Source organism: Hibiscus syriacus, unplaced genomic scaffold (genome assembly GCF_006381635.1).
Source record: "Hibiscus syriacus cultivar Baekdansim isolate YM2019G1 unplaced genomic scaffold, ASM638163v2 tig00007425_pilon, whole genome shotgun sequence".
NCBI classification, from domain to species: domain Eukaryota; kingdom Viridiplantae; phylum Streptophyta; class Magnoliopsida; order Malvales; family Malvaceae; genus Hibiscus; species Hibiscus syriacus.
The window spans coordinates 1-23,213 of record NW_024062137.1 but is presented as its reverse complement, the minus strand read 5'-3'; the positions used below and the strand labels follow the sequence as shown (position 1 = coordinate 23,213).

At 31.7% G+C, this 23,213-nt stretch overlaps 2 protein-coding genes and 3 pseudogenes across 2 annotated transcripts; 2 read left to right on the top strand and 3 right to left on the bottom strand.

Annotated features, from left to right (window-relative positions):
- Positions 1 to 1,662: 1,662 nt before the first annotated feature.
- On the bottom strand, positions 1,663 to 4,340 carry LOC120201513 (probable serine/threonine-protein kinase At1g01540). The gene is made up of 7 exons (XM_039202106.1): positions 3,664 to 4,340; positions 3,473 to 3,577; positions 3,250 to 3,372; positions 2,968 to 3,138; positions 2,716 to 2,845; positions 1,990 to 2,199; positions 1,663 to 1,898 (listed from the first exon to the last, which is right to left on the bottom strand). The coding sequence occupies exons 1-7, from the start codon at positions 4,227 to 4,229 to the stop codon at positions 1,818 to 1,820; spliced, it is 1,386 nt and encodes a 461-aa protein (XP_039058037.1). The 5' UTR covers positions 4,230 to 4,340; the 3' UTR covers positions 1,663 to 1,817.
- Positions 4,341 to 10,439: 6,099 nt separating this feature from the next.
- LOC120201506 lies at positions 10,440 to 12,519 on the top strand (annotated as a pseudogene).
- A 3,933-nt stretch (positions 12,520 to 16,452) lies between these two features.
- On the top strand, positions 16,453 to 17,872 carry LOC120201512 (heavy metal-associated isoprenylated plant protein 39-like). Its single transcript, XM_039202104.1, has 3 exons — positions 16,453 to 16,712; positions 16,924 to 16,999; positions 17,121 to 17,872. The coding sequence occupies exons 1-3, from the start codon at positions 16,707 to 16,709 to the stop codon at positions 17,570 to 17,572; spliced, it is 534 nt and encodes a 177-aa protein (XP_039058035.1). The 5' UTR covers positions 16,453 to 16,706; the 3' UTR covers positions 17,573 to 17,872.
- Positions 17,873 to 19,706: 1,834 nt separating this feature from the next.
- Positions 19,707 to 22,117, bottom strand: LOC120201504 (annotated as a pseudogene).
- LOC120201505 lies at positions 22,106 to 23,213 on the bottom strand (annotated as a pseudogene).

The window sequence follows — 23,213 nt, the reverse complement described above, 5'->3', positions numbered from 1 at the left end:
TGTCATCTAATTATTCGTATATTCTAAACTCCTACTTTTCTGTTAAAAAAATTAACGATTGTCTAAACTAGATGTTAACATGTGGATTGAGATATGATAAAAACTCATACTTTTTTGTTAAAAAATTAACAATTGTTTAAACTAGATGTTAACATATCGATTGAGATATGATAAAACCATATTTTAATGATGTTTACTGACATCGTCGTTGCTTTCAAGTATTAGCTCGACGACATAATGTAAACGAATAGTCAATACACAAGATACAACTCAAATAGTTTTAGGACCATATTTTATCATATCCAGTTAATAGGTTAACGTTCAACTCAAACGACTGCCAATTTTTTTAATGGGAAAGGACGAGTTTGGATCATATGAATAATCAGAGAATCATTTTATAACTTTTAATAGTTGAAAGACTAAAAAAAACAGTGCCCTATAGTTAGATAAATATTTTGTAACTTTTGATATTCATAGTTGTCAATAAAGTGATGTCCTATAGTCAGAGAACTATTTCTGTACTTTATCCAAAAATTTAAAAGTTTTTTTTATTAATATAAGATGCTTACTATCCCAGTGGTAATATATATTCTAAATACTCTCAATCATTTAATAATAAATACTCAAATATTTTAAAAAATCTTTGGTGCTCGAACTTTAAACTTTTAATAGTAATAATTATTCCTTTCATCGATGAGATAATTTGTTTGGTGTAAAAAATCTAAAAGTAATAACTTAAAGACGGGACCCTCCATTTCCATGCTTAACTCCAAAAATCTGTAAGTAATTATTGTTGCCTTTTACACTTTTGTGCGTGCCTTCACAAATAATCAAAAGTGAATATTAAGGAATGGAGTAGGGTTCTTTGTTTGATATATTTAAACACGCCGTCTAATCTTTTTACTTAACCTCTCCCACAAGAAAAGATGGCGATTGATTGGTACTATGAGGTGCTTACTGCTCCGTAATGCATTGCCGCACGTTGTTTCATCACTTAAAAGATAGAATTATAAGCAACAATCTTCACTTATAAGAATCATCCAATTATTTCAATATCTCGTCAGCTTGTGAACAACGTCCCCTGCTGTGGTCGCTTTGGTTATTTGGGTTTTGGGAGGGGTCTTATTGGCCTCAACGGCTTTAGGCTTGTACTGGACTTTTATCTTCGAATTCACATATTTGATTCAATTTGATAGGATCAATATGTGGATTTAACTTTTCAAGATCGAAACAAGTTTAAGTAAATTTCATTTGTCTCAAATTCTTGTCAAGTTTGCGGACTGAATATGTCATCTGTATTCAGGGTAGAGTTTGAAACGAATTAAGTTAAATTTAGAGTTAGATCGGAATCAGGTTATAATTTCATTGTGTCGGGTTTTGAACATACAGACCCTCCCCGATGGCGCCTGCAAAGGGTGTTGAACATTCAAAAATTTTGTCCCTGCAATAACTCATCTGCCGGTCTTCCTTAAGAACAATTAAAGACAACACGTGATAGCACACTATGTCTATTATTAATGTTACTGTGTCTAGTAATTTAATACTTTGTTCAAACATAAATGGCCGCAAACCCCACATATCTCGGCCTATATAAGCAAAGTTCTTGAATTGTACAAATTATACTCGGTTAGTTACTATGGTAATATAGTTTAAAAAATTATACTTGGATTTGGCACACATATATTTAAAGACATTATCTTATATATTTTTATGGTCTATATTTGTACAAATACATACTGTATATTACATGTGGGGGGAATGCAAACCAAACATATAGAATAATGTCAGATTATTGTTAAAGATACAACAAATCATCTCTAACCTAATTTCGAAGCATTGCGATTGGATTGTCGATTGCCGGAATGTGAATCCGAAGGCTCTGTTGCAGCCCGGCGTTCCTGCAAAACAAGACAAAGGTAAGATAATACAAGTGAAAGCTCCCTTGCATATGCCAAAATTGCTAATATATTGCATGGAAGCGGTCATTACATCGCGGAAGAGCAGATCATCAGCTTCGAGCATATGGATAACATGCCCCATTTTCGGCCTTTTAGTTGCATCAGGATCAACACATTTGAGAGCGACCAATAATGCACGTTTGAGCGCTTTTGTAGCAGGCATCTCGAGTAGCTTCGGATCAACTACTACTTCGGATTTTCGGTTTCCGATCAAGGTTTTTAACCATTCCACCAAGTTCACCTGCAATTATGTATTCAGTCATTTCCAAGTTAACAACATTAGGAGTTGTCACTCACTATATTAAGCCTAACCTCCATAGTAAGCCTAACCTCTCCTTGAGGCCGGCTATAGTTGACCGGACTTCTCCCAGAAATAATCTCCATAATAAGTATACCGAAGCTATAGACATCACTCTTCTCACTCACTATACTAAAGGGGGGAAACAAAGGATAAGTTAAATAATAAGCCTAACCTCTCCTTGAGGCCGGCTATAGTCGACCGGACTTCTCCCAGAAATAATCTCCATAATAAGTATACCGAAGCTATAGACATCACTCTTCTCACTCACTATACTAGAGGGGGGAAACAAAGGATAAGTTAATAATAAGCCTAACCTCTCCTTGAGGCCGGCTATAGTCGACCGGACTTCTCCCAGAAATAATCTCCATAATAAGTATACCGAAGCTATAGACATCACTCTTCTCACTCACTATACTAGAGGGGGGAAACAAAGGATAAGTTAATAATAAGCCTAACCTCTCCTTGAGGCCGGCTATAGTCGACCGGACTTCTCCCAGAAATAATCTCCATAATAAGTATACCGAAGCTATAGACATCACTCTTCTCATTCAGCATGCCTGTACAAGCATATTCTGGAGCAACATAGCTGGAAAAATATGAAAGATAATGAAGTGATTTCAGTGCACATGAAGGCGTTCATAATGGTTAATCTTAATTGCTAAGAGATGGGAAAAAAGAGAAAAGACTGTGAACTGGAAGTTAACCGACCCGAATGTTCCCATCACTCGAGTTGTCACATAACTCCGTTCAGAACACAAGAGTTTAGCGAGCCCAAAATCGGAAACCTTGGAGTTCCACTGGCGATCAAGTAGGATGTTGCTGGATTTTACGTCCCGATGAACAACCTTTGGCTCGAGACCTTCATGAAGGTAAGCTAAACTGCGATAGCAACACGAAGAACACCGCGAATGAGAACCGGAACATATGAACAGAGAATTTACACAATTTTACATAAATCGAAACGAAAGAAATCAAGAATTCTAAATGTACCCCCTTGCTGTTCCTAATATGATATTCATACGGATATCCCATGTAAGAGGACTGACATCCCCAACATCACCGTGCAGCCACTGTTCCAAATTCCCATTGTCAACATACTCGTATACAAGCATCCTAAACAGCAAAAGAAAAAAAAAAGACACTAAATCATTCTCTCTCTACAGTTTACACTGATGAAATAAGAATTTAAAAATGGAAGATGATTGCAATATACCTATAAGCGCCTTCAACACAGTAACCAAGCAATCTCACAAGATTCTTATGGCGCACACGCCCAATTGCTTCCACTTCTACCTTAAATTCCTTCTCGGCTTGACCCCTGAAAATCAAAGATTCAAATGATCCAGAAAAAAGAACATTCATTTCTTAAAATGAGATAAGTTAATGAAGTAAAAGGAGGGGTACTTGTTGTTGAGCAAATTTTTGACAGCAACATTGGTTCCGTCAGTCAAAACGCCGTGATAAACAATTCCATAGCCGCCTTCGCCGATCACATTTTCTTCACATAATCCACTGGTAGCTAACTCCAGTTCCCTCAACGTATACCATCTTCCCCACCCAAGATGAGACACTTCCGGCCCGACATTCCCACTCCCGAACGACGTTGTCTCGCTCACGCTCGTGTGCCCTTTGCTTTCCCCACTGGAGAACGCCAATATGTGCTCCAGTTTCCCCGTGTCCACTTGGACCTCCGGCACCGGCGGGGCTTTATGTTGGTGATCGGGTGCCGCCGGCGGGTGGTGGTGGTGGTGGACTATTTCTTGGATTTCTTTGGAGACCGGCGGCGTGGAGCCCAGGTGTCGATGTCTGCGAGATTTGCGGCGGGTTATCAGGCAAAGCGAGAGAAGGAACAGAGTCAAAACTATGAATGAACCAAGAAGAATCCCGATCACTACCCATAGTTTTAACCCGAAAATCGACGTCGACTTCGATAGCTCCGTGTTAACGAACGCCGCGTCGTACACCGACATCCTGAGATACCGGCAGTATTAGCTTCGCCGGAAAGTAACGTTTATGAAAATGGAAAGCTTAAGCAAAGGAAGAGATAAAAGGAATGTCTTTTACAGCAAATGGAGAAGATAAAGGGAGCTTCCTCCTTTTTTATGCTCTGCACCACTTACGACACTGAACGCTTCTTTTATTACCTTCTTTTTAACTTTTTAAATAAGCTTGTCTACTTGTCTTAGCCGGACCGGAGTTGGAGATATATTACTATATGTATAAACTTTAAATGACGAGATTGTCCGTGTTTCTTTGTTATCATTTATTTACTGCTAGTGCCTAGTATATTTTAGAAGTCTAATTCTGGTTTTAGTCCTCTATTATGCTAAAAATATTATATTTCATCCCTCAATTTTTTATGTTACTAAGGTTTGACTTCCGATCACTATAGCTATATAAATTATATCATGACCTTTTTTTATTACGCTATTTATGATTTCAATAAATTAAAATAATTTGCATCATTATTTTTAGCCACTCCGATTTTATATAATTTAATTCATCTATTTTATTATTATTAAAACTAGTATAGTTTGATATTTCATCAACAAATCACATGATTATTAATTGATTTAGCTACTCCGATTTTATATAATTTAATTCATCTATTCTTTAAATATTATTTTTATATCTAAATCGATAATATTATTAATCATCTATGTTAAAACAGTGATTTAGAATTTTCAGAACATATCTCTTGATATTTTAACTAATATATAGATTTATTATTGTTTTCTAACTATGTTTAGATAGATCTCCATGACTCCTTATTTGTGTGAACATATTATCACTTTAACAATATAAACTAATGATGTTATTGACTTAACTTCACTAATAATATTATAACAGTAGAGGAATTATATTATGTAAAATGGAAAATAAAGAGATTAAATACTTTATTTCAGTATAATATATGGACTAAAGTTATAATTAGACCTACTTTAGACGAAGTCCGAATAAATTTGAGACGATCGAATGACCGTTGAGAGGGAAATTATAAACCACTTTTTGTTGTAGCTAGTCAAGCATTCAGCCAAAGTCAAGATGTAATAGAACGAATCAGTTTGAGTACGGAGGCGATTTTACTAAAAGATCACCCTAAAAATAATTAAATATCAAAATAGTATTCATTTATTAATATTTACTGATCTAATATTCGTTCGGCATTAAGACAAATTTTACGAAACGCGCTTTGCACAAATGACATCTCACATAGGTGGTGTTTGTTTTTGTATAGGTAAAAGATCTGCAGTCTGTGGACCATATCTGCAGACATCTGCAGCAGAAGAGGTGGATCAAAAGTCTACAGTCTGCAAGAAGAATATTGTTTGTTTTTTAACGTCTGCAGACTGCTAAAATAAACTGAAATATAAATAAACTGATTCTTTAAACTTAAAAGAGTTTTGCAATACTGAGATTTAAATAATTTTAGTTTTACAATACTGAAATTTAAATAATTCATATAACTACAATAATAATTTTTTTAGAAAAACACACCACCTTATTAATTCTATTATAAATCTCACATAATCACATGTATTATTAGTTTTATAAGTTTTATATAATAAAATTTATAAATGATCATTAAATTATATGATTTTTTTAAACATTAAATTATTTAAAGTTATATAATAATATTAAATTTTAAATTTTATTATCATATGGCACAACAACATTAATTATCATTAAACTATTATTAATCAATGAATCATACACCTCTCTTTTTTTAAACATTAATTATCATTAAAATATTATTAAATATGCAATTATGTAATACTTTTAATTTTTTTAAATATATATTCATAATTTATTTTTATAATTATATGATATTTTTAGAAAATATTTTTTAATTTATCAAATTATTTTATGATTATTTTTTATTTAATTGTGATTATATTTTAAAATTTTAAAAACATAATTTATAATTTTTTATATTTTAAAATCTTAATTATCAAACAATTGAATCATTTTTTATTAAGCAATGTGGTTTAAATACTTACATTTCGTATAAAAAGTTTAAATATAATTTAAAAATAACAAATCCAAAAAAATATTGTATTTAAACTTAAATCAAAATAATTAAAATAAATATAAAATTTTAATAATATATAAAATAATTTATATGATATAAAATTAAATATCTATAATATAATATTAAAAAATTAATATTTAATTTATTTAAAAATAATATTAAAATTAATATCTATAACATAATATTAAATATTAAATATTTAATTTATTTAAAAATTAATATTAAAATTAATATCTATAATATAAAATTAAATATAAAACCTCTTTGAAGAGATTAGAAGACGTCTGCAGACATAAGATCACGTCTGCGCCGCGCAGATGTTAAAAGAACTTCTGTCTTCTAAAAAACAAACGGTCTGCGAAGCTCAATGTCTGCGCGTGGTCTGCGCAGACATAAGAGATTTGAAGAGGTATAACAGTGAAAATAAACATCACCTTAATAAATGTGTGTTTTTATATAACATGTTTTTTTTGTTTAAATATCCAAAATTTACATTAAATATAATATTAAATATTCAAAATTTAATTCGATTATAACATAAAAATTTTGTTTGAATATAACCTTAAATATCAAAAAATTGATTTAAATATAATTTTAAAAAATCCTAAATTAATATAAAAATTAAAAAGATAAGACGGTGAGATTGTCGATCACACGTATCTACATTCGTTATTCCATGAAAGTCCTTCTTCGACATCAGCTCTGACCCAACAAGATGAAGTTGATGTCGATGGAGAGATGAAAGTGAAGATGAAGAGCAACCTATACGATAAAATCCCGCTCTAAATAGACAATTACAGTCATGTAGAACGCATTTATAAAATGGCATCGTTTGTTTATATTATTTTATCTTTTTAATTTTTATATTAATTTATGATATTTAAAGTTATAGTTGAATTAAATTTTGGATATTTAATATTATATACAAAATAAATTTGTATATTATAATGGAATTACATTTCAGATATTTAATATAAATTTTGGATATTCAAACCTAATAAAAGCGTGTGATATAGAAAGTGTCTTTCAAGTGATCTGTCATAAACATAAAATACTTTATGTAAAATTCGTTTTTGTTGAGTGAGATGTCACTTGTCCAAAACGTATTTTGTATGACGCAAATTAGGGGGCGTTTGGTAACATTACCTTTGGAAATAAGATTACCGGAATATTATATTACCTTACACATTACCGGGAATGTTACATTATTGTGTTTGGTTTGTTTGACATAAATGTATGATTACAGTATTTGGTTAAAGAAATAAAAAATTAATGGAATGCATATTTTACTAAATTGTCCTTATAATATTTTTTAACAAGATGAATTCCAAATATTTAAATAAAAATATTTATATAAAAATTCATAGAAAATATATTATTGTATTATTTTCAATTTATATATTTTTTTATTAAATTTAAATTCATAAAATTTATATAATTTTTTACAATATTTAAAAGATAAATGGGTATATTAAAAGAGTAAATATACCATTTATTATTTTTAACTTAATTAATATTTAAAAAGTTATGATAATTTGCGAAAATAAAATTTTGAAATAAATTTGTGAAAACAAAATATTATAGATTTTGAAATAAAAGTAAGGATATTTTTGAAACAAATCTTTTATTTCAATGACATTTTAGTCTAAGTGGAAGGGAAACAAAAAATACCTAAGAAAAGCATGGGATTAGAATTCTAGGTAAAAAGTTTGAAAATTTTTATTGTTGGGAATATTTTATTACTCCATATTGAGAATATTTCTCATCCAAACGTGAAAATTTGAATTTGGAAAAAAATTTCCACCAAGAATCTTGAATTTCATAATCCAATCACCCTCTTATTGTCGGATAGTATGAATAAGTACTAAATCGATATTTATTAGTGAAAATGTGTTGTTTTGATATTTAATTATTATTAAGGTGATTTTTTAGTAACATTGCCAAGTATGGACGTGCCACATCAGATATTGCCGAGGGCTATCAAGCAAGCCACCTTTAGTAGGACCCACACGTGGCTGCACCACTTTCGGTCGTAGTCTTACACTACGTTAATATATATATATAACGATTAAATTTTCGAATTTTAATTAATCGTTTCATTAGTTGGTTAACATTTCTTAGAAAATATTTGAATAAAAATTTTAAGTTAAAATAATATTGCATATTACTCTTAGTTAAGAAGAATATGTATTAGTTTTAATGATATATTTTAATATTAAATTTAAAACACAAGAACATAATATTTTTTTCAGTGGGTTTAATTTAATTATGATAATATTCCAAAAGGGGAGTTAAGACAGAGACAAAGACGAGTCATTACATTAAATTATGGGATGTTAAAATGGTTTGAAGATGAGTTTATTACTTTTGTTTTTGTGGCTTCGAAAGACGGTTGGAGGGGGAATTAAGAGTATTGTTTTTGAAGCTTTTGTGCATTATTGCACCAATCATTCACAGTCCCTTTCATGGTTTTAGCATTCAACTACGGTGTAGTGTTTTAGGGTTCGTTAGTGAGTTGTCTAGTGTTCACTAAAGGAGTCTTTAAGAAAATTTTATTTATTTAATAATTAAAATGATTATAAAATAATATTTATTTAAATTTTTACTAATCATTGATAATGTATACATCCTACAAACATAATTGCTTAAATAAAAAACTTTTAAGAATAACAACATTCCTTTTAACATTTAAATCACTTGATAAATTCTTTTAAAAATATTAGTTTCTCGATAGAAAATCTTTGATAATATAAATCTACATCGAACAATTATAAAGAGAATTCTATGGTATATTTTATCGAAATTTGTATGGTAACTAATTAATACTTGTAATTACTTGTATGTGCATAACAATCATTCATTGAGCAATATGTCCACGTGAAAGTGGCGATGCACTTCCGTAAGGGACGCGTGATTTATTAAAAGTAGGTAAATTACATTTTAGATCCGCATGGGTTTATATATATGATTTTAACTATTACTTTCATACTACTAGTCTACTAAGTCCAAACGTTTATTCATTAATTTTCACACTTAAAGTCATATAAAATAAAAATAGCGTTTTCTTAATTAGAAATACAATTAATTCATATATTGCATAACAAATCAATTATTTGTATAAATAAACGTAAAATGATATTTTGAACTAATTTTATTATTTATTAGATCTAATTGTTAAAACTTTGATATCTACGTCAAGAAATTTTTTTAAATGTAATTTATTCATTCAAATATGATCAAATAAGTAAAAAATTAAACTTAACAATTTAAAAAATAAAAGATGAAAGAAATTATTAAGATTATATTACTAGTCAATATTAAAATGAGATAATCTACCAGGGAAGATGATAAATTTGACTTAAAAAAGAAAATAACATACGAAAGTGAAATTATAAAATATTCAATTAAAAATATTTTAATGTCGATTAAAAAAATGAGATTTTATAAAAATGTTCGTCTCAAATAATTTGGGACTCGAGTTTAAAAATAATAAAATTAATTTGTGGAGTCGCCACCAATATTTGATTAGGGTGTGATTGGGCGCCCAAAAATATTTTTCCTTTTAATAAAAATATTTTTTTGGATAAGTATTTAATAAAAATATTAATTTTACTTAAAACAACAATTTTAAGGTCTGTGTTACCAAAACTTTGAGTTCGGGAATCGGTTACGCGTAGGGAAAGATTAACACACTCACAACGTTATAAATCAGTACCTAATTAATTAATTAGTTGTCTTTGCAATAAAACTTATAAATTCAAATATAATTTATTTGAGATACAAAATAAGACAAAAATTAATAAACGTACATCAAACAAATACGATTAATTAATTATTTTATCAACATTTAATGAGAATAAAATATTCAATTATTTAAAGACATTGAGACTAAACCTTAAATTCGATCTAACAGCCTTTTCTTGATGAATTTAATTAAAAGAACATAACATTTTTCTCGAACCCAAATTTTAAATGAAATCAATTTTTTTTATTTCGCTCAGCTGGAAGGCCAAAAGACTTGCTCTCATTAATTCAGGGTGGTGAAAAAGGTGTTTCCCAAGTTTCTGATGTGGTAGCTACTGCGCATGTAACGCTGAACTTTCCATTCCAAACCCCTGGACTTGCAGATGGGCTCATTGTATCAAACATGATGTCTCCTGGGATTGAAAACTCTGAGCAATCGTGCAATACTCACGATGTTAATAAACCAACTGCAGTTCCTGCTGTACTCACATGTCATCTTGAAAAGTCAATACTGTCAGGAAGTATTGGAAATGATCCAGTGTTACCTCCTGCAATAGAAGGTCAGAAAATTATTGATGCCCAAACGGAGAAGCAAGAAGTTAATGTCGATGATCATGCCTCCCAGCATCTTCTTTCGTTGTTAGAGAATAATACAAGTATGAAAAGTGTAAAATCATCTACTAGTCTAGACATCAAATCTTCAAAAAGAGTACAAAATATTGAAACAAGTGTTGACTTTGCACCTCGTGACTCTATAGAGGTGAATGCAGAAATGCTTCCAGTTCAGGGAAGAGTCTAACTCTTGAAGCACTTTTTGGAAGTGCTTTCATGAAGGAACTACAATCGGTTGGAGCTCCAGCTTCCATTCACAGAGGCTCAGCAAGCGTTGATGTTCTGGAATCCAACGGCCTTCCTCTTCACGTCACGGATGATAGTGTTCTCCCTTCCACTGTTCACATTTGGTCAAACAAGGCAACTTTCGAAACAAATATAATACCATTTTCTCAAATAGAACATATTAAATCTGATGGCATTGAAGAGCATTTCTTGGGATATAATGATGCTCGGTCTCTTGTGGCCGTGGGATCATCACATCTCCGAGATGAATTAGGGCCTAGAGGCGGTGATCTTAATAGATCCACAGAAATTCAGCTTCCTAAAGAGGACGTTTTGATTGGCGTCAGTAATCCTGGGCAACTCCATAACTTCATGTCTGGTAATGTTGAAGCAGGGCAATTCCATTCCCAAGAGACACCACTTGGTGTTGCTGAGAAACTAGCAGCTTTAAAGGGTGTCTTCCGAGATGAAAGAGCTGTTGTAGGACAGCAAGAAGGTCCTGTACTCCTGTTCTTCCTGGTCTCTACGATACGAGGGAGCCAGATATTCTATTTCATAACCAAAATGTCCAGCCATCTTCCCCACAGATTCGTTCGCAATTGAATCACGGAGGTCCTTTGATTCATTTATTAGATTCTCGTCCTTCTAACATCGATCCTCAGATGAAATTCATAGCTCCAGAAGGCATCCTTCATCGTGATACTGGTCCAAATCATCAATTTCCTGCTAGTATGCTTCGCCCTCCTTTCCATCACCCTACCAGTGGGCCATCTGGATTCGATCCTCCAATGTGTCATCCTATGTTAGAACAAATGCCTGTTCCTGGAAACTTTCCTCCACCCCACTTGCAACGAGGATTTCCCAGGGGTGCGCCACTGCCTCCTCATATGGACATACAGGAAGTGAATCCAATGCATGGGTTTCCATTTGGAAGGCAGACCCAACCCAACTTTGCTGGTCTTGGAATGCCGCCAGGTAAAGTATTAATATATATCTTGTTTCGTTCTAGTTCTTGCGAATTTCAACTTTGTAGGACATGTCCAGTTGTCCACTCATTCCTTTCTTGGAAATGCGTACGATTTACATAATAGACTTTCGTTGGTTTCAGTTAATTCAGAGACTATGATCATGCCTATGCCAAAACATTTATTCAGCCCCGCTCCTAGCTTAAAAATGGAAAGAGGATTGGAATATTCAATGGCCTCCTTCCTGCAGTATAAAATCAAGTGAACTTACTTTTACTGAAACGATCATGTATTTATGCTTCACATTTTATTTACCAATAATATGCATGTATATATGCATTTTGTTTGATATCGCAGGTCATGATGCTGGCAGCGGAAGCCATCATCCAGAGGCATTGCAAAGGCTTATGGAGATGCAGCTCAGGTCAAACTCAAAGCAGATGAGCCCTTTCGGTGCGGCTAGCAATAGCCAAGGGATGTATGATCACGGTCACATCCACAATCTGGACCTGAACATGGATTTTGGGTATCGATAATGGGGTTTTGGTTAATAGTTTTGTTCCATCGCTATGTATTGAATCTCATGCTCAAATTTGCTGCCCTCTAATTCAGAATGGGTTCAATGTTCTTAATTCGGTAGTGATTACTCTGGATTATTGTAATTACAAATAATTATACTTGAAATGGTTGCTCGCATCTGTGTTAATACCTACATATATATATTGCAAAATTGGCTCTTGGGTCGGCAACTATAAGACTTGCATGCAACTCTACATTTATGATTTATGCATTGTGGAAGTTCTCCTGTCAAGTTTATTTCGTTGAAAATCAAAAGTCAATTCAACAAAATGGCTGCGTCTACTAAAAAAGGACAGTTAGCCATCTAAGGTTAGGAGGAAAAAACTAACGGTTGTGGAGAATTCTAGCACACGTACAATACAAGTGGGGGCTACCCATTGTGCTCTTGTGGACCTCACCTCTCAACTCAATGGGCCAAGCCTACGTTTTGTGTTATATAGGCCGGTGACTACGTTATCTTTTTGAGTTTTTTCATCTAAATATATCATATTTCAATTATCATTAAAATGATTTTTATTATAATTAAAAAATTTCTTATACGTGACACCCAAACTCAGATAAAACACGATTGATTAAATGCCTTCTTACTTATTGCCATGATTCTATAAATGTGCAACTAACAAAGTATACATTTGTTGACTTTTTAATACTACAAAGAATGAATTAAAGAAAAACCTAACCAAAAAAAAATATACATTTTCTTTTAGAAAAAACATAGAATATATGTCGAAGTCACCTGAAGTCGAGTGTTGATGATATATATATATATATGAGATAGGAACTTATTACACAATAAAAATTTTGTTTTAGTTTTATATAGATTTAGGATCGTTAGATGAATGAAAATAGAAGACTGAGATTAATAATAGGAACTGATAAGATATTCACTGAAAAAAGAATTTATCTAAATTATCTATTTTTTTCATTAAGCGATCTGTATAAAACTAAAAAAATTATACATTGTATGCAACAACAAAAAATTAATATTTAAATAAATAAGTAAAACTATTCCATTTTGAGATTACATACAGAATTTGAAAATACAAAATTATACAATAACTTATCATCATTTGAGTTTAATATAATTTGATTTTGAATATAAATGAATTAAATATAATTGTCAAGATATATACACATTAAAATAATACTTTTATATACTTATTATTTTGCAACAAATATTAAAAATAACGAGGCATTAATAAAAAAGAAAGAATTGTGATTTTTAATATTTATGACATCATCCTTAAAAGTTTTTTTAAAAAAATTGGTGAAACCTAAACTTACCACGTATTAGCATGCCAAATGCCACCAATGTATTCTATACGAATTTTAACATTTATAGGTTTCGTTTATCGAATTTAAATTAAAGGAATAATGCAAAAATCAGCCATTTTAATTATTAGAATAATTATTGTGAAAATTATTTATTAATGAAGATAATGTAGTAATTAGAAAAAGAAAGATATGCTGCGTTTAATGTAGTCGTTTTAATTATTAGAATAATTGGTGTGTCTTCAGTTCTTGAAGTTATCAATATTGTCAAATAAGCGACAAGTTACTTTCACGCGCCATAATCTGCAGTGCACAAAATATCACTCCCGTGGGTTAAATAATCAAATATATGTGTGGGATGGGATCCGATCTATTTTATTTATTTTCTAAAGTATTAAAATTGTTAATTTTATGTTTTAAAAATATTTCTAACGTTATAATTATGAATAATTTATTTTTTGAATAATGTCAAGTGAATTTCATTAGTAAAAATAATAAAATGGATCAAAACTAAAACACACTCAATCATAGAGGAAAAATATAGACAAATAATCATAGAAAAATTCATACATAAAATAAAATGATTAAATCTAAAGATGTAAAGAAAAACAAAATTTTCCGGTGAGAATAACGTTCAACATCAAAAGAACCCAGTAACCTTTATAAAACGTATTGTCTCTGTCGAACGCGACGCTTTACGAAATGATAAATGAGTGATGAGCGAATCAAATAATTTGACAGGTTGCTTCGCTACACAATTCTGATTATATCGGAAAACAACCTTTTATCAAAGACTGGATCTAACAATACGTGATTATCGATAAACTAATAAAAAAACAAATGTCGTGAGTATTTTTGTGCGAACACCAACACGATCACATAGAAAAACATGTCATAGTGACATAATTTCTTATTAAAATTAGAAAAACTAAAGAAAAGAAAAAGAAAAATAAATGACATAGAATGGAAAAAAATAAGAAAAATAATAATAACCAGCGGTCGACAATTAATATTAAGATTATTTTCATCTTTGGCTAAACAAAAAAAAGAAGGTTACATAAAAATATTGAGAAAAAAACTTAGGTTAGAGAGAAAAAAGATAAACCCTATTATTTTAAGTTATTTTATCTTATAAGATATGAATAATTTATTTAAAAAAAACTAAAGATATATAAAATCATTAAAAAGATTAAATTAATGACATGAGATAATATTACGTTAAGCCATACGATATTAAATATCAATTGTAAGAATATAATCTATCAATAACACGTTTGAAGAATTATAAGGTAATTTGATTTTTATGTAATTACATATAATTATATAATTACAATGTGATTGAATAACCATTATAATTCGTGAGTCTAGTTCAATCAAATGTAATTAATAATCCTAACTACTCTTTAAATCTTATAAAGGGGTGAGAGTTAATAAAATCATAAGTGTAATCATACTTTTTGATTTAATTATTAAAAAAATAAAATTATACATAGAGGAGAGAAGAGGGAAGAGGAAACTCTAGAGTAAGGGAGATGAGTACGTAGGTCTAGAACCCACAACTTAAAGGAATACGAGAAAATAAATATAAACAACTTGACCAATTAATAAAATGTGTTTCATCATAATATATCATAGAATTAATTCACTGTTAGTACGTCATAGAATTAAAATGTAATTATATCATATAAATATTTAAATAGTTAAAATTTTTATATATTACACTCACTTGAAATTATTATTTACAACATTCAAATAGTTGAAATATGAACTTAGTTTTAACAACTTATTAACGTAAAATATGTGTGGACACCATAATGTAATTATACAAAAAATATAATTAATAATTTTAATCATTTACTTTTAAGTGTGTAATATAAATATAAAGAGTGATTTTAATAATAGAAAGATAAAAACTTATAAATAATTAAAATTCGGAAAATATTATGTATATATAATATAAGAAATTTAAAATTAACCTTAGGGGGTGTTTGGTTCAAGGATTATAAAATTCCCATGCGATGGGAATCCCACATTCCCATGTTTGGTTGGCCGAGAATCTTATTCCATGTAATGTTTTGTTACCAATAATAGATTTTTTTGATATATTACCGATAATGTCATTACCTCCTTCCTTAGGTATTGTAATATTACCGACGTTTTGGACTAAAATGCCCTTAAATTTTTATTTTTTTTCAAAAATATCCTTATTCTGTCATTGAATAATAAAAATTCTACGAAGGTTAAATTAGAAATTTATCCTTAAATTATTTTAGATTTATAAAAAAAGTATATAATTAAAATTTTATATGAAGTTCAGGGGTTAAATTTTTTTTATCATTTCATTAAACATTTTTTATATTTTTAATTTTGTAAAAAATTATATAAATATTATGAATTTAATTTTTTAAATAAAATATATAAATATTTTATAATTTATAATATTATACAAATATATAATAAGAATAATTTGATGAAATATACATTTCAATAATCTTTTATTCCTTTAACCAGATACAATAATCTTACATTTATGCTAAATCAACCAAACACAAAATACAACATTCCCAGTAATTCTATTTCATGGTAATATTTTATTACACTAATAATCTTACATTTCGTGAACCAAACAATGGTGCGTTACAACGCCCCTTTCAATAGCGTCGAGGTCGGTCAGACAGCGATACTCTGTATGACTGCTTTTTTTATATATTTCATCATCATCTTCCTTCCTCTCGCTCTTATAAACTCCCCCGTTCATGTCCACTCAGCCTTATTAGTGCTCTCCCTCCTTTTTTTTTTCTTTTTGGATTTTCTTGTTTTTCCCCCTCTGCTTTCTGTCCAAAATTTTCAATCTTTTTCAAACCCAGCATTATCCCATTTCTTCTTCTCCTGAATCTCTTCTCTTCACATTTCCCTGCCTTTTTACCCCCTTCTTTCATCCTATCGAATCATCTCTGTTTTGGATTTTTGGTTCTCTGTAATTCCCTCAGAAAAAATAAAGAAGGTTCGAAACAGAAATGAAGGTCTGGTTCCTATTTTGGGTTTTTCTTTCTGTTTATGACTAAATTATCTGTTTTCCTTTTCTGGGTTTTGATCCTTGTATATACCTTTTAATTGTGTGTTTATATATATTCATAACTTTTTGTATATACTTTCTGATTAGTGCTTATATATCATTATTAAATATAAAAAAGCATAGATGGTTCTGAAGCAGATCTCGTGTTTTATCTGCAGAAGGTTGTGTTGAAGCTGGATTTGCACGATGACAAAGCCAAGCAAAAGGCTTTAAAGGCGGTCTCAACTCTTTCAGGTACAAAATCTTAACAAACCTTTAATTTTTATGGAGTATCGGACACCTTGTGCTCGAATTTAAGTAACAAATTTGAGCTGGCATGGCCTTGTAAAAGAAATGATTTGGTTGAACTTGGCAGGAATTGATTCCATTGCCATGGATATGAAGACAAGGCAATTGACAGTGATCGGCACAGTCGACCCCGTGAACGTTGTGAGCAAGCTGCGCAAGTACTGGCCAACCGACATAGTATCGGTGGGTCCGGCAAAGGAACCGGAGAAGAAAGAGGAGGCAAAAAAGGAAAAAGGGGAAAAGAAAGAGGGAGAAAAGAAGGAAGAAGTGGAAAAGAAAGAGGGAGAAAAGAAGGAAGAAGGGGAGAATAAAGAAGGGGGAGAGAAGAAAGAAGGGGGAGAGAAGAAGGAAGAAGGCAAGAAGGAAGAAGGGAAGAAAGAAGAGGAGAAGAAGCCACAGCCAGCACCAGACCCTGTTTTGGAACTTGTCAAGGCTTACAGAGCATACAATCCTCATATGACCACTTATTACTACGTTCAAAGCATGGAAGAGAACCCAAATGCTTGTGTTATTTGTTGAGTTGAGGCCCACGGCTTTCTCTCCAATTGGTGGTGGAATTCAATCTCATCAATCAGAATATGCATATAAATCCTTTGTATATAAGACGATGATATGCCTCTTTGAATCCTTTTTTTTACAAGTAATGTGTTTTGTGTAGAAACTAGTTTTTGAATAAATGTGATTTTGGAATTTGTTTCGAAACAAAGAAGATAAAGCAATAGCTTCACATGTTCGACAACTCCATGGCAATGGTGGGGCACTGTGAAATTCTTATTTGGAGATTATCTTTTACATCTTATAATACAATCTGTTGTAACATGTCAATGCTCATTTATTGATTCGTAGGTCTCTCCTACGTAAAAACTGAATGGTCCCTATGCATTGGTCGGTTCTTTCAAGTAATCATTACTGTTTTTTTTGTTCATCTCTCTCTCTTCTCAGAGTTCAGCAGCCATTGATAGTTAGCTGGAGAGCATGAGTAATGCAGTTTTACGTCATGTAATTTTCTGTCTGAAAGGCCCTTTACACAAGCTATATGTAATTATAAAATCATATATTAACATGAAAGAACGCATCAATCGTCACATTTACTTTATTCTTGAATCTAAAAGCTTCAGAATCTTCTGTACTTCCATCACTTGATTTGTCATTTAATAGCTCACCTTAAATTGATTCATATTAATTAATTGAGTAATTTTAAGGAGTAGGAACAATAATAGCAACAGGCAACTGTTTTAAGGCAATATCCCACGTGAAGACCCTTGCCATGGAATTGTACGATTTCCAGTATTAAAGTTGAAAATCCATGTGACCCATAATTGAAAATCTGTTTTTTTTTCTAATTAAAATTACAAGAGCAATGCTAAAAATATGTATTTGGATGTGAAAAACACAATTGAATTTGTTTGGGTGTGCAAGATAATGTGAAACGCAAATTGAAAACCCTAGCAATATTAGAGGTTAACGCTAATTTAATTTAAAATATTATCGTGTTTAATCTAAAAAATTATATAAATTTATAATACTTTCAACTATAATAGAAAAGTTGTATTGAAAGAGTTTATGATTTATAATTGAAAAAGTTATACAAATTTATAACATTTTCGATTACAACCTAAAATGTTATGAAAACGATAATATTTTCAGTTTCAATCTAAAATATTAATTTATTAAACCTTAAAAGTTACACTCTTAATAAAATTTTCGATTATAATCGATTTCTATCGTTTTTAATTTTATATTAAAAATTAAAGTTTCCGAGATTGGCGACGAGAAGGAGTAAAGATGAAAGATATGACAGCATTAATGGTCGTCAAATTTTCAGCACCGTCACTTAAGCGATTACTCTCACGTTAGCTCTGCATTGTTCCTCATCTGCTAAATAAACCCCAAAAACATTATTAACAAGTCCTCCAAATTATTAACTAAAACATAATTTTATTCTCATTAGTTTTGGGGTTTGAAATGCTCCAATTTCATACCATTCGTTTTCTAATATATTCTTTTTTGGAATGGATTTGTAGGCTAAGAATATACCCTTTCAGTAAGCCATGGAATAAATGGCTTCTTGATTAATTGAAAGCTTCACAATTTCGTGGAGAGTCAATGATGTGACATATATTATTATTTGCGATGATGCACATGCTGTATGATCAAATCATGTTCCATGCCATTCCATGCCATGTTTGTTTGTCTCAACTATTGTTGTCTATATGCTTGCGCCACCGAGGTAATTTAATTAAAGGCATGAACATGGAATGTCATGGCCTTTCACATGATCTCATGTTGTCCACATATTTGTCTCTCTCTGAAATGTTCCACCTAGTTTATACTAAAATATACCAATTAAAATTTGAGGACAAATAAGAATATATTTATTGTTGAATAGGATGAAAATCGAATTTGTTATTATAATGTATGATCAAATTTGAATGGATAAAAACCAATCCAACCTACCGCGTTGGTTTTCCACCCTACTAGTTCTGTAAGAAAAGTATAATTATAATGTAATATTCATGTCCAACGAAAATAATGCATAATTACATTCAGCACAGATCTTCAATGTCAAAAAAAATTTAAAGGAAAATATGAGTATCACGGAGAATGGTTTAATAATGGATTAAAAGATGGGAGATTTAGATTTTAGGTTGCTCTAAGTATTAGTTAAGTAGTCGCCCGGACTAGTAATAATGTGCGGAGACATGATGTTCTCATCGTATAATCTAGATGAAGAGAAGCTGAGGTGAAGGCGTTTCTTTTGCCAATGTTTCCACTTGTCCGGTTCTTGGTTATGTTGACCTAGCACGAACGCCCTAATCCTGTCGAGGGCTACCTCGACAGTGTCGTCGTCCATGTTTGCGGAGCAAACCCGAAACCAACCTGGCTCGGAGCATCGGAAACATTGAGTTTCACTTCATTGGTAATCACACGCCACAACTCTAACTCTCCCTGGAGAGATTGCTCTTTAAGGAGCGGTCTCATGTCCATCCAGAAAAACAAACCAGCGTTGCTAGTTAAGCAAGAAATCCCAACTTGTTGCAGCCCCTTGGTGAACACATTATGCCTTTTGGCCAACCTCTTGGAGCTCTCCCTCAAGAAATTCCCCACGAACTCGTCGTCCGAAAGCATCGAAGCAAGCAAATAGTGTGTCTGCAACGAGACTAATCCGAAACTTGACATCCTACGAGCACAGCGCATAACTTTGTCGTTGAACGAATATACGATGCCGACTCGAAAACCCGGGATCTCAATGTCCTTGAACAAGCTGTAAACAATGTGAATAAGATCACGGTTGCAATTATCCATGTCCTGGATAATCTCAGCAATGCTAATGAATCTAGGAGAGCTGAAGACAGTTGCGGTATAGATTTCGTCGCAGACAAGGTGGATGTTCTTTTCGTTAACGAAACTGACCATGCTTCTCATTATGTCGGGGTCAAGGATTGTGCCTAATGGGTTCGAAGGGTTGACTATGATGACGCCTTTGACGTTTATGTTCCATGTTTGAGCTTTCTGGTAGGCATCTTCCAAGGCTGCTCTCATTATAGGGAGATTGTTTGAGCTTTTGCAGTCTACTGGAACTATCTCTAACCCAGTGCGCCACCTTAGGTCCCGGGAAAATCTGCATAATTTTTTAAAATTAAAACCAACATTTTCTAAATATTTTTTGAATTGTTATCTTTAACTTCAACAGTTGAGTTTTAAAAACAATTTTAATTGAAGTACGTACCCTGCATAATAAGGAGAAGGTACAAGAAAAGCGTCGCGTGGGTCGGCCAAGCAAAACATGACTGTCTCGTTCGCTGCAGTGGCTCCGCCGCTAATTACTATACGGTTCGGATCAAATGTAACCTTGTTTCCTCCTACTCTTCCCATAAACTTTGCTACAGCCTGAAGAAAATGACGTTTACACGTATATACTAATATTAGGTTAGGACGCATACTCTAACATTCAGTAATAAAGAGTGAATACCTGTCTGAACTCGTTGAGGCCGTGATAATCCTGAAACATTGCAATATCGTTGAACTTATCAACCCACTGGCAATCCAAAAGATAAATATTCCATCTTTTTTTCTTTCTTTTTACATTTTATTTTATTTATATTTTAATTTTTTATTCGAAAACATATTCGTATGTTTTAATCTAGAATAATTTTTAACGTAAACGTGAACGTAAGTATGTAGTATACGAGTCTCTGAAGGGGGGATAGGAACCTCGTGTTCTTTATTACCTACATTGGTTAGGTTTTTTCTTTTTGGTAAAACAAGTTTTGATCATTTCATCCAAAATCTCTAACCCATTCGTAAATTTTGTTATAAAATTAAACAAAATTCCCATTTTTACCTTGAAAAATGCCCACCCAAAATGAACTATCTCTTCTCTTGGGAGTGAAGTCTAAGGGATCAAATTCCTTGAAAATTTGAATTCTATAAGTATTTTATTTATAAATCATAGTTTTATAATTTTACATCTCTAAATTCTTATTATAATCTTTTAAAAAAATTATATCATTGACATAAAATTTTATGTCTATTCCTAATAAAATTAGTTATTGTTCGAATTATACCATTTTGAATCAGTCTCCCACTGTCTTAATGTAATCAATAGGTTAGCACCTCTATTTTAATTTTTACAGTTTTTTATTTGTATGACATGAAAAAAATAAAATAAATGACAAATATTTTAATAAAGATAAAATAATTAATGGTAATTTAATATTTTATTATTATTTTATCACATTTAAGTTAATTTGATAATAATTAAAGTTTTAGAAATATAATACATATTTAAAATTTTAATGATTAAATTAATAAAATTAAAGACTGGAAAAATAATTATGTAACGAGTTACACACGTCACTGGAGAATGAGAAGCGTGCGCAGCCGAATCTATAAAAAAATTTCATTTGTCACCGTTCAAAGAAAAAAATAATCATTGTAGGTTTAATCGAAGAATAACAGATTAAAGCTATAAAAGAATTTGGCCCGGAACACGAACATATTCGATCCCGCTTTGTTCATTGTCACGTACACACTGGATAAGCTATATAACACGATCCTCATTTCGCAGCCATTTTATGCAGTCAAGGTAGAAACCTTGCTTCCTTGTACGAAGCTTCTTAATTTCTCCGATTCACCAACAGTCGAAAGCCATCCAGTGAGAATCTCCACGGTTTGATCGTCAGGATGACAATCGTTCTCGATCATACTATCCATCAATAAAACCGCATCTTCCAACAGATTATTCTCTTTAAGCCCTTTGAACATTTCATTGCATGTGGTTGTATTAGGCTTCACCCCCCTTGGCTTTCATATCTTCCATCAGAGAGAGTGCGGCTTCGACATCGTTAACCTTGCACAGAGATTCTATAAGAATGTTGTATGTTACCGTGTTTGGTAGAATCTTTGCTGTGGTACTCACGTCATTGAAAAGCTTCCAGGCTTCCTCGAGTTTTCCGTTTAAGCAGTATCCATGTATAAGAGCTCCAAACATGGCGACCGTAGGGTGAGACCTTCCTTTGTCATCTGTTTCATCACCCTACGAGCAAGTGTAAAGTTCCCAGCTTTGGAAAGACCAGCAATCACAGTGTTAAATGTGATAGTATTGGACTTAACTCCTGCTTCCTCCATTTCCTAGATGATTTCATTAGCTTTGTCTATCCTCCTCATCTTGCAGAATCCACTAATAAGAGAATTGTAGCATCCAATGTCGGGATGGAACCAGGCTGCTTTCAAGTTTGAGTAAACATTACTGGCATTCGTCCATCCTTCCAGCTCGGCAAAAGTCAGAGATCAAGCTGTAGTAAACAACAGGATCTGCAGAGTATCCACTTCTCACCATTTCATCAAACAAATCAATCACCTTACCGAAATTATCAGCATTAGAGAAAGCAGTAATTAGTGTAGTATAAGTAATCGAATTGCCCTTTACCCCTTTCCCCTGCATATCTCCGAACAACTCAAGTGCACTATTGATCCTCCCATGTCGGCACATGCCATCGATCAATATATTAACAGTGATCATATTAGGTGAAACTCCCTCTTCTTTCATCTGTTCAAACAGCTCAATCCCTCTTTCTATCTCTCCAGTTTTAGAAAACCCATCAATCAAGCAATTATAAGTGACTGTATCAGGTACAATGCCCTTGGTGGACTTCAT

What these genes read in the sequence shown, in the direction of transcription:
- LOC120201512 (XM_039202104.1), top strand. An exon ending in GGCGGTCTCAACTCTTTCAG is followed by an intron (nt 17,000 to 17,120) that starts GTACAAAATCTT and finishes TGAACTTGGCAG; the next exon opens with GAATTGATTCCATTGCCATG.
- LOC120201513 (XM_039202106.1), bottom strand. Translation starts at nt 4,229, where the DNA reads ATGTCGGTGTACGACGCGGCGTTCGTTAACACGGAGCTATCGAAGTCG. An exon ending in TGTGTTGAAGGCGCTTATAG is followed by an intron (nt 3,373 to 3,472) that starts GTATATTGCAAT and finishes TTTGCTGTTTAG; the next exon opens with GATGCTTGTATACGAGTATG. An exon ending in ATATTAGGAACAGCAAGGGG is followed by an intron (nt 3,139 to 3,249) that starts GTACATTTAGAA and finishes TTGCTATCGCAG; the next exon opens with TTTAGCTTACCTTCATGAAG.